This window comes from Centroberyx affinis, unplaced genomic scaffold (genome assembly GCF_046629955.1).
Source record: "Centroberyx affinis isolate AG114_WGS23_722 - 3 ecotype Tasmania unplaced genomic scaffold, CSIRO-AGI_Caff_v1 ptg007089l_1, whole genome shotgun sequence".
In the NCBI taxonomy this organism is placed as follows: Eukaryota; Metazoa; Chordata; class Actinopteri; order Beryciformes; family Berycidae; genus Centroberyx; species Centroberyx affinis.
This window is the reverse complement of record NW_027283594.1, coordinates 6,073-17,500: the sequence shown is the minus strand read 5'-3', so window position 1 is coordinate 17,500 and position 11,428 is coordinate 6,073. Positions and strand designations below refer to the sequence as shown.

Genomic DNA, 11,428 nt, shown 5'->3' with positions numbered 1-11,428 from the left:
AGCAATAGGAGTATTAGCAGTATAAGTCAATGGATTAGGGAAATATCTCTAACCCTACCCTTGGAGAAAATCATCTATATACTTAAAAATAAACAGGAACACAACATTTTTATACATTTTATTGAACATAGGGACTTGGGGAATTTCTTAGCTGAGCCAGAAGATGAAGTGCATGTTTATGCATTTTGACCAATGGTTACCCGTATAGAATAAGACAAACTGTATAGAATAAGAGAAACTTTTGTTTTGCGTTTTTTGGTTGTCTTTGTGTTTTTGTTTGTTTGCACTCCTTGTGCGTATCACTCTGACTGTGCCTTTCGAGGACTATGCTTGATGTTGCGTGTGTGTGTGTGTGTGTGTGTGTGTGTGTGTGTGCTCAGTGTAGGTGTATGGATGTGCTATGTGTATTGTTTTTTCCTTTTTCCCTTGTCTCCAGATGTGCAATGTGTTGTTGTGCTGTGCATTGTTTTGTTTGCTACTACTGAAAAAAATCAATAAACATATGGAAAAAAAAAGTAGTAGCAGTATTAGCAGCAGTAGTATTAGCAGTATTAGTAGCAGTAGTATTAGCAGTATAGTTGTCACCTGGTCAGGTTGTGCATCTCCTTCTCGGCCCAGAGTCTGATGATCTTGCGCGGGTTCAGTTTGCTGAATCGGTCTTTGAAGCGATAGTCGTCCTTGATGTAGCGATCTCTGTTCTTAAACTCGTTCAGCGTCGTCTTGAACACCTTCAGCACCACCTCGTCCGGAATGGGCTGCTCCTCCAGGCTGCACACACACACACACACACACACACACACACACACACACACACACACACACACACACACACACACACACACACACACACACACACACACACACACACAGATGTTACATTAAGACTTTTTAATGCCAGTTAAAATGAAATATAAACATGAATGAAAACAACTGTAGACGTAGGAGAGAATATGCGCATGCCACTGTGAACATGCCGGTGTCTTTCACATCAGCTTTCCCTCCCTCCTTTTATCCATCCATCCATCTATCCATCTATCAATCAACCCATCCTTCCCTCCCTCTTTCCCCTCCCTCCCTCCCTCCCTCCACCCACCTCCCTCCGTCGGCGTGGAAGACGACAGACTCCTTTCCGGTGCTGATGCAGCCGTTAATGTTTTCCAGCACGCCGGCGTTCACCATCTTGTACATCAGCAGACGAGTGCGAGGGTCCACTGCTTGTTCCTGAGGGGGAGGGAGGGAGAGGGGGGGAGAGAGAGAGAGAGAGAGAAAGAGAGAACAGTGAGTGATCAATACACTTTTATTTTATTTATTTATTTAATCATTTATTTATGTCCTTTTTCTTTTCTTTTTTATTAACATAATCTTAATCTCTCAATATCTTGAAACCCCACATATTTGATATTTTTCTCTTTGAATGTTATTGTTATAAAATGTGTGTAACCCTTGTTACCAACAAACATTAATTCCTTCACATAGTTTACTGATCCTCACTCTGTGATGGAGGCTCTGGGTTCAGGAGCTGAACACACAGCAACACAGTTCCTCTGTCCAGGCACTGACTCTCTCACACACACACACACACACACACACACACACACACACACACACACACACACACACACACACACACACACACACACACACACACACACACACACACACACACACACACACACACACACACACACACCTAGACTGATATTCATCTTGATGCTTTGGCAATATTGTATGTGAACTTTCATGCCAATAAAGCACATTGAATTGAAATGAATTGAGAAAGAGAGAGAGAGAGAGAGACAGAGAGAGAGACAGAAAGAGAGAGAGACAGAGAAAGTGTAATGAGTTTCTTACAGGTAGAGTGTGTGTAATTTTTCTTTTTAATAGTGTGTGTGCATGTGATGGAAAGAGAGAGAGACAGTGCATGTGTAGTATGTGTGAGGGAGAGAGAGAGTGTGTTGTGTCTTATAGTGTGTATGCGTGAAAGAGAGAGAGAGAATGTGTGTGTGTGTGTGTGTGTGTGTGTGTGTGTGTGTGTGTGTGTGTGTGTGTGAACGCACGGCGGTGGAGTGCTCCTTCTTCTCGTGCAGCCTGGCGCTGCGGCGCTGCTCGTTCTGACAGTGACGCTTCAGAGAGTTAAACACCTGATTGGACAACTTCAGATCCATCCCCAACCCGTCACCAACATGGACCTCTGGAGCAAACTGGGGAGGGGGGGGGGGGGGGGTTAGATTTAAGGCATTTAGCTGATGCTCTAATCAATGATTTACAATGAGATCAACAGTAGAATAAGCTTCAATTCCTAAATCACCAACATTACAAGTAGGGCTGCACAATTAATTGAAATTTTATCGAAATCGCAATATGGCCTGCTGCAATTTTCAAATTGCAGGAGGTGCAATATTTGTTAAAGATGAAATGTGTCAAAATAGCATTTTAAATGAAATATTGTGGTGCTGCAGAGATGTCCTGGCCTACACATCATATTCTACAGACTTAAGAAAATCTTTGTTTGGTACAGATCCCCGCAAAAATCACACCATAATCATTTGAATATGTTTTTCAATGAAAATGAGAATAATGATGTAAAAATTATCATTCCCTCTAATATTGCAAATCATATCGCAATTGCAATATCAGTCAAAATAATCGCAATTAGATATTTTTCCAAAATCGTTCAGCCCTAATTACAAGCAGCCAACAGTTGGGAGGTCAAAGGTCAGAGGTTACAGCACCCTGATAAGAGATGGAACAAATATTCCTCTGGCCCTAGCATGATCATGATATGACTGAGAAGTGCTAAAAGCAGAGTTTAGAGTTAACAAAGTGTTTCACAAAAAACAAAGGTATAATGTCCCTCCAAAATCACCATGATGTATAAAACAGAACCAGTTAAATCAGTTTTTTCCTCATTAATATGCTTATAGAGTCTTACATTGTCAATACAAGCTATAATAGTGTATTAGTAAGTATAAAGCTGTCTCATATTGTCAATATAAGGTGTAACAGTGTATTAGTAAGTATAAACCTGTCTCACATTGTGGATAAAAGCTGTAACAGTGTATTAGTAAGTATAAACCCGTCTTACATTGTCCATGCGGGCGGTGTTCTTGCGGCCACACACCACCTCATCATGTTTGGTCGTGATGTTCTTGCCTTTCCCTGTGAATCCCTTCCTGGGCGTAGTCTGGGGTTTCTCTGTTGGACCAGACAGACACACGGTTCAGTCTTACTGTAATGGATTAGCTCAAAAAAATAACAAGCAAAAAAATAAAAGTATATATTCAGACCTTCCAAGTTTGGCCACTAAATGATAAACACATACTAACAGCGTACTGATCTGTGTTTCCCACAGGTTGACAGGTCACTTGTGGCGGAGGCTGTTTAGGATTAGTGACTTTGTGATTAGTGACTTTGTGATTAGTGACTTTGTGATTAGTGACTTTGTGATTAGTGACTCGTACAGTGAGAGCGGTGAGTCCAGTGGAATCCACCTGGTGATCAGGGACAAGTCTCTGCATGTTAACTTTATATCTGAGTGTTGAGCCGGGTTAGAAATCTCCCATTAAAAGGTTTCAAGGTACAACGCCTGCTTTCATAATAAGGTGTACAAACTGTATGAGAAATATTTTGATATAATATATTGATAATTAAAACTTCAGAGTGGCCGTTTAGTGGAGCAGATAAGCTCGTGTATGGAAGGTATTGTGCATTTTATGACTAAAGCAATAAACTTTCTCCAGTGTTTCTATAAACCATGAAGTTTATTTTCAGACGTGGAGGCATTTCAGATTTGACCTCTAACCCAAAAAGTGGACTTCACACAAGGTAGACTTAACATTAAATTTGAGCAATGTTGTTGTCATGTCAGCATCTCTTAACCCACCCTATGATGACATCATCAGTTCAGTATGGTCATGTGCGTCCTTTCTAATTAACTAATTCCAGTGTTAAATAAGCTGTGACTGAGAGCGCTCAGACCGCCCTCTAGTGGCAAAACGCGGTATAACCGGTATGACCGGGCTGGAGGAGGGAAGCACCACTGGTGTAAAAATGACGTCACCGTGACAACCCTATAGTCCATGGGCCAGACCAGATATCGGTACCACTCAAGGTGGCAGAATCTAGTTACAAATTTTGAAAAGGAATATGTCCGTAGATGATATTTTGATATGATAACCATTGCTGAATGGCAGCTTTGTCACAGTAATCAGCTCATGAAGTTAACCACCCCCTACAATAAAGTGGATTGTAGGCGCTGATGCATATCCGATTTTAGGCCCATTTTCAGGACCTTTAGTCATGTTTTATGAGAATATGTTTGATATCATTTTAAAGGGCAGCTTCTTAGCTTTCATTCAAGCCCAGTTGTGAGTCTGTCTGACAAATAAAGAGGTCACATGGGCTCTTCGAAGTGTCAGTGACATTCATTTTTCCACAATTTTCACCTAAACTATCGTCTTTATTTGAGCACCGTGACATCTAGAAACATCACAGACACAAACATCAAAAACTGGACTGTCTGACAGACAATATACAAGTCTGTTACCGGCTCTGTAGGACAGATACAGCGGTATATAAGTCTGTTACCGGCTCTGTAGGACAGACACAGTGGTATATAAGTCTGTTACCGGCTCTGTAGGACAGATACAGTGGTATATAAGTCTGTTACCGGCTCTGTAGGACAGACATAGTGGTATATAAGTCTGTTACCGGCTCTGTAGGACAGATACAGTGGTATATAAGTCTGGTACCGGCTCTGTAGGACAGACATAGTGGTATATAAGTCTGTTACCGGCTCTGTAGGACAGACACAGTGGTATATAAGTCTGTTACCGGCTCTGTAGGACAGATACAGTGGTATATAAGTCTGGTACCGGCTCTGTAGGACAGACACAGTGGTATATAAGTCTGGTACCGGCTCTGTAGGACAGACACAGTGGTATATAAGTCTGGTACCGGCTCTGTAGGACAGACATAGTGGTATATAAGTCTGGTACCGGCTCTGTAGGACAGATACAGTGGTATATAAGTCTGGTACCGGCTCTGTAGGACAGATACAGTGGTATATAAGTCTGGTACCGGCTCTGTAGGACAGACACAGTGGTATATAAGTCTGTTACCGGCTCTGTAGGACAGATACAGTGGTATATAAGTCTGTTACCGGCTCTGTAGGGGTCGTCTCTGGTGTCCTGCCAGTCCACCTCGTCCTCGGAGCTGTCGCTGTCGGCGTACGGATGGACCATGCGGTAGTTCTCAAAGGAGATGGACACTGGGACACACACACAGAAACACAGGCTGCCATAATCAACCAAAAGTCTTTAAAACTTTAATTACACTTTCAACAAACTCTTAGCATTTCCTCACCCTTCCCTGCACACATTTTCATCAGCTGCAGTGAGTCTCGTGGGTTTTCAAGTTGTTTAAAACAAATTTTAAGATTCAGTGGAAGCCTATTTCAGCAAAAAGGGCAACAAATTTACCTTTGCTGTCTCTGTTATAAGAAGAACACTATCTATTTTTTCTGTAATGATCTTATATGAATTGTTTTTGACCTCTTTTTCATGACTTACTGTTATATTTCTTACTTTTCCTGTGCTGTTGATTTATGTTTTTATTACATGATACTGTTACATACTGTTTTGTAAATCAGGTTTTAACTCTGTGTTGAGAAGTGCTATATTAAATATGATTATTCTGTTATTTTCCACCTTTGCTGTCTCCGTTGAACTTCCTCTCCTCCAGGCGGAGCTGGGTATCGAACTCGCGGTCGTACTGCATCTGCAGCATCTGAGCCAACATCAGGTCACTGGTCGTCTCTGTGTCCTCACCTGACAACAGGTCTGCACCGGGGCTGGAGAGAGAGGGGGGGGGGAGGAGAGAGAGAGGGGAGAGAGAGAGAGAGAGAGGAGAGGAGAGGAGAGAGAGAGGGGGGGAGAGAGGGAAGGAGAGAGCAGAGGGAGAGACAGAGAGAGAGGGAAGGAGAGAGAGAGAAAGGGAGAGAGGGAGAGTAAGAGAGGGTGAGAGTGAGAAGGCGAGAGAGAGGGCGGGAGAGAGAGAGAGGGATAGAGAGAGAGAGCGGGGGGGAGAGAGAGAGAGAGGGGAGAGAGAGCGAGAGAGAGAGAGGGGGAGGGAGAGAGACAGAGAGGGAAAGAGAGAGGGGAAAGAGAGAGGGAAAGAGAGAGAGGGAAGGAGAGAGAGAGAGGGAGAGAGAGAGAGGGAGAGGGGGAGAGAGAGGGAAGGAGAGAGAGAGAGGGGGAGAGAGAGAGAGGGAGAGAGAGAGAAATAGACAGAGGGAGAGAGAGGAGAGAGAGAGAGGAGAGGGGGAGAGAGAGAGAGGGAGAGAGAGCGAGAGAGAGCGAGAGAGAGAGGGGGAGAGAGAGAGGGGGAGAGAGAGTAGAGGGAGAGAGAGAGAGAGAAAGGGAGAGGGGGGAGAGAGAGAAAAGAGAGAGAGAGTAAGAGAGGGTGAGAGTGAGAAGGCGAGAGAAAGGGCGGGAGAGAGAGAGAGGGATAGAGAGAGAGAGAGAGGGGGGAGAGAGAGGGGGGGAGAGAGCGAGAGAGAGGGCGAGAGAGAGAGAGAGAGGGGGAGGGAGAGAGACAGAGAGGGAAAGAGAGGGAGGAAGAGAGAGAGAAGGAGAGGGGAGAGAGAGAGAGAGAGAGAGCAAAACAGAGGAACAAGAAAGAGAGAGAGAGAAAGAGACAAAGATTTATTGTTGAAAACCTCTGCCTTGATGCTTTGGGAATACAATTTTTGTCACCTTCCATGTCAAAGAAGCACTTTATATATACTGAATACAGAGGGAACAGAGACACAGAAATAAAGGGCGAGTGGTTTGTGGTTCCAAATTTCTATCTTGATGCTTCGGACATATTGTTTGTTCAGCCTCGTTGATAAAGAGCACACACCATAAACATACAGCAAGCTGATCATTATCACAAAATAAACACAATGACACAACACAATGATATGAAGCAGAGGATTAAACTCTACTTCAAAAAGACATTAATCATATGACACAAAATACTGATTTAAAATAATTTTATTAGAAGCCATTTACAGACAGGACTGCCTGCTGTAACTGAGGACTAATGTGATTTTGCCACAAGATGGCGCCAATAATTTGATTAGAAATAAACACAATCAACCAGATTATATTGTGATGATATGGTGATTTTGGGATATGGAGACGCACAATTCTGCTGTCTGAACTGATGAGAACAAGCTCATTTTATTTAGAAACTCAGACACAATGAAGTATGGTAGGAATATTATGTGAAAATTTCAGTTTAGTTTGACATCACACCAAACATTACCATTCGGTTCAATATAATGAACATTAATTTGATTATTTAACGTGATTTTGCTAATCTGAGCCATATCGTCATATATATCGATATTGAAAAAAATCCTTATTATTATCGTGATATTGATTCCAACCACATCGTCCAGCCCTACTGCAGAGTGATATGAGTCTAATCTTGGACCGCAGAATGCCTTCATTGACCAATCAGAATTAAGTATTCAACAAAGCTGTGTAATAATAAAGCACCTTGAATCGAAGTGAGAGGTAGAGAGAGAGAAAGATATTGATTATTATATGAGTGGTCAGTGAAGAAAGATGACAGGCCAGCATCAAAACACACACACACACACACACAGGTAGGTAACCAACCCTCATTTGGGAGTTCTTTTCTATTCACACACACACACACACACACACACACACACCACACACACACACACACACAGGTAGGCAGGTGAGGACTCACTCTGGCAGTGTGGGGAAGGCGTTGTTCTCATCGTCCAGCTGCCTGGCGAGCTGCTCGCTCATCACATCAGCCAGCGAGCAGGAGGGAGCCGCCGGGGCCACCGAGCCCCACGGGCTCTGAGGCTGCACACACACACACGCACACACACACACACACACACACACACACACACAGAGTGTTATTACCTTGCACTGACTACATTCATTTGCCTAACCGTCATCCTTAACCATCACCCCTACATGCCTATTTTAACCCTGAAGCCAAACCAACCATAACATTTAGCCGACTCTCTGACCCAGAGTGATTTAGAGTCAGCATGATATTGACGAATAATCATACTGTGATTATTTTGCTGAATATTGCAATAGCAGTATAACTAACTCAATATTTCAGATTTTTCAGCAAACAGGAAACGTAATAACATTAATAAGAAATTGAGGTGTTGTTGCTTAAGATTTTCTCTGTTTGAATACAGTGAACAGCTTTTTCACCTTGTTAACTAATCTTCCATGTCATCATATACACCTGTTTAAAAAACACATAGGCTACAAAAAATTCACCTTTTTATTAAATTTTCTTTATTTCTTTTTTTATCCAAACCACATTCATTTAACTTCCTGAAAATGTTGTATTTTTAGTTACCAGTAGGCGTAAATAAAAATTCCAACTCATGATGTCATCAGATTTTTTTTTAACCCCCCCTCATAACCACCTCTACTGATATTGCTATCCCTGTAGCTCTTTTGGTGCGAGAGAGGAACTAACGTTACTAAAAATAATTTTACTTGACAGGTGTGTTTCAAAGATTTAAGGTAATCACAGAAATTATAACATATAGTGAGAAATATCCCCTCCTATATTTCAATAATGACAAACTATTCCTATGGCACTTTTCTTTCTATGACAAAGTACAACGTGATTCACAATTAAAAGAATAAAACACATATATACACACACAGTTATGAGACAGATAAGACATAAATGGGGAAGTTACAAGAAGCAGAAAATATGGAAATGAATGAATGAACTAATGAGAGTGAGACAAGTCCGGGCATGCCCACAGTCCCTCCCCCTGGGAGGGACGTTCAAATTAGACATTAAAATGAGACTTGTGATAACAGAACAGCAAGTCACCGTATTGCTATGAAGGCCAAAATATATTATTACGGCACTCCCTGCGACTGTCACTGCGTTTCTGCCCCGACAGCTCTGACCGGTGTTACACCGAATTTGGTGACCCATCAGATTCTGTGACCTGCCCTGATATTCTTACCCTAACCCCAACCATCTCACTCCTCATGCCTAAACCTAACCAACACTGCAGGTCACAGAATCTGATGGGTCACCAAATACGGCAGAACACCGGCTAACTAACTTCAGCCTTTTATGGCTAGGTCTGCTCACTCAGGCCATATTGGATAATGTGTCTAACAAGCAAGCTAGCTAACTTAGCTTTGTGGAGTTTAACAGTTGACAAGACGGCTACAAAAGCTAGCCGGGCAAATCAGCGACTCACCTTTGGTGTTTCTGCAGTAACTCCTATCTGATCCATGATTACGACAATGTTGAATCAAGTGTTTCCTTGGAGAGTGAATGTTGGCTAGCAGGCGAGCTAACGTTAGCGAGCTTCGGGGCAGATATGGCGAGAAATGTCACACAAATTAGCGATGAATAACAACGTCGCGCGATGTGACACGTATAAATAACCGTTGGATAACGTTCAATAAATATAAAAAGATAATTTACAAAACAGTTACAAAGATTTTACGAAATGTAAAGGCTGAAAAGAGGTAGTGAACCCGTCAGTGCGCTGGTCCAAGTGGGAGGCGAAGCACCGTGTGAAACTTGACATAACAAGGACACGCACTTCCGGTCATAATAAATATCAGCCTTCAAAGTAAAAGTCACCGCGCTTTTATTTTGCGGTCTTTTAATGTATCAAAATGTGTTTAAATTATCATTTAATTTTCATCAAAATATAATATGTCCTTTTAATAAAGCGGTAAAAGTAAGTAGTATATTTACAGCTTGTACATTTTGCCTTTGGCTTCCATATTGTCACAGTCTGCCTAATTTGCCCTAATTTCTATTGCTTAGATTATTAATTGTGTTGCCATATGAAAAGTTGTAGCCCGACAGGTAGCATGAGTCTCTTTACGGCAACGTGTGTCTGTTGGACTGAAACAAACTTTGGTAGAAATTTTCAACACAGCCTGTGTTCAACTAGGGCTGCAACTAACGATTATTTTCGATTAATCTGTCGATTATTTTCTCGATTAATCGATTAGTTGTTTGGTCTATAAAATATCAGAAAATGGTGAAAAATGTCAATCAGTGTTTCCCAAAGCCCAAGATGACGTCCTCAAATGTCTTGTTTTGTCCACAACCCAAAGATATTCAGTTTACTGTCATAGAGGAGTAAAGAAACCAGAAAATATTCACATTTAAGAAGCTGGAATCAGAGAATTTTGACTTATTTTTCTTAAAAAATTGCTCAAACCGATTAATCGATTATCAAAATAGCTGGCAATTAATTTAATAGTTGACAACTAATCGATTAATCGTTGCAGCTCTATTCAAAACAACACACTGACACAGCAGATGTGTAGAGTGTTCATCTCATCTTCAACAAAACCAGAGTGAAGAGGATAAATAATGCTCTCTCAGCTGTAAGGTCAACGACTCAGAGACTGGTGTATATATATTTGAGCTTTAAAATGCTGTAATTTTTTTTTTTACATCCAATATATATATATTTTTTTTTTCGAGTCTTAGTTCACTCCTTCCAGGTGTGTAAAGAGTCAGACTTTACAAAAGGGACTTAATATTATTATAATTATTAGTAGTAGCCTAGTAGTAGCAGTAGGCTAGTAGTAGTAGTAGTTTATTTATACACACAGTACGTAGATGTACTGTATAGGCCTATATCTATGTGTACAGTATGTGTATGTGCATGTGTACCCGTGTGTACATGCGTGTTCCTGCGTGCGCGTACCAGTCGCTGCAACCTACAACCCATCCAGGTTGACGCGTGAACGCGCATGGCCGTCAGCTGTCACACAGATATACGGAGCGTCCAGGTACATCAAGTTAGACAGCGTTAACCAGAGCAAGACCGGAAATCATGCGGTGTTGCCTTCAAAGTAAAAGCGTAGAATTTTGTCATTTTGAAGACAAAAAAAATCAGTGTTGGGCTGCAAGCAGCAACACTAAATCTAGCAAATAACTCAGTGGAATCATGAGATTACATATTAAGAGAATGTCTAGCTGTAAATTATTCTGGTACCCTGTAAATTTAGTGTTTTCATGTTTTTGTTTTTGCTGATTTTTTGGAAGCCCCATAGGGCATCTTGCATAGGCATACAGGCTATACAGTGATGTAGTGGTAAATATAAATATGGATAAACTATGACCTCCAGTGGCTGATCATCATAAAGGAAACAACCACCAACATTATTTCCTTTAAAAACCCTATCCTCACATAACCTAAGCAGGTTGATATTATTGTCTAGGATGTATACTCTGAATTTATATTTTTAAGACTTCTGACAGCCTAAAAAAGGTGTGTTAAGTAAGGTTAACTGAGGTTAAGTGGATTTTGCCTCCTCCACAGCCTGTAGCCTATGACTATACATATATGCAGCTAAAAGGACATTTTTGG

General features: G+C 41.5%; 1 protein-coding gene across 2 annotated transcripts in view; it reads right to left on the bottom strand.

Annotated features, from left to right (window-relative positions):
* riok3 (RIO kinase 3 (yeast)) overlaps positions 1 to 9,558 on the bottom strand; it is a 16,630-nt gene extending 7,072 nt beyond the window's left edge. The window contains exons 1-8 of one of the 2 annotated variants that reach the window (XM_071513390.1): positions 9,284 to 9,558; positions 7,768 to 7,889; positions 5,709 to 5,851; positions 5,162 to 5,269; positions 3,086 to 3,195; positions 2,058 to 2,201; positions 1,094 to 1,221; positions 586 to 768 (exon numbers count right to left, since the gene is read on the bottom strand). In XM_071513390.1, the coding sequence (XP_071369491.1) occupies positions 586 to 768; positions 1,094 to 1,221; positions 2,058 to 2,201; positions 3,086 to 3,195; positions 5,162 to 5,269; positions 5,709 to 5,851; positions 7,768 to 7,889; positions 9,284 to 9,319 (974 nt within the window). In that variant the 5' untranslated portion in view covers positions 9,320 to 9,558. The remainder of the gene's footprint in view (positions 1 to 585; positions 769 to 1,093; positions 1,222 to 2,057; positions 2,202 to 3,085; positions 3,196 to 5,161; positions 5,270 to 5,708; positions 5,852 to 7,767; positions 7,890 to 9,283) is intronic. The other variant, XM_071513391.1, reaches the window with a different exon arrangement.
* Between the last annotated feature and the right edge of the window lie 1,870 nt (positions 9,559 to 11,428).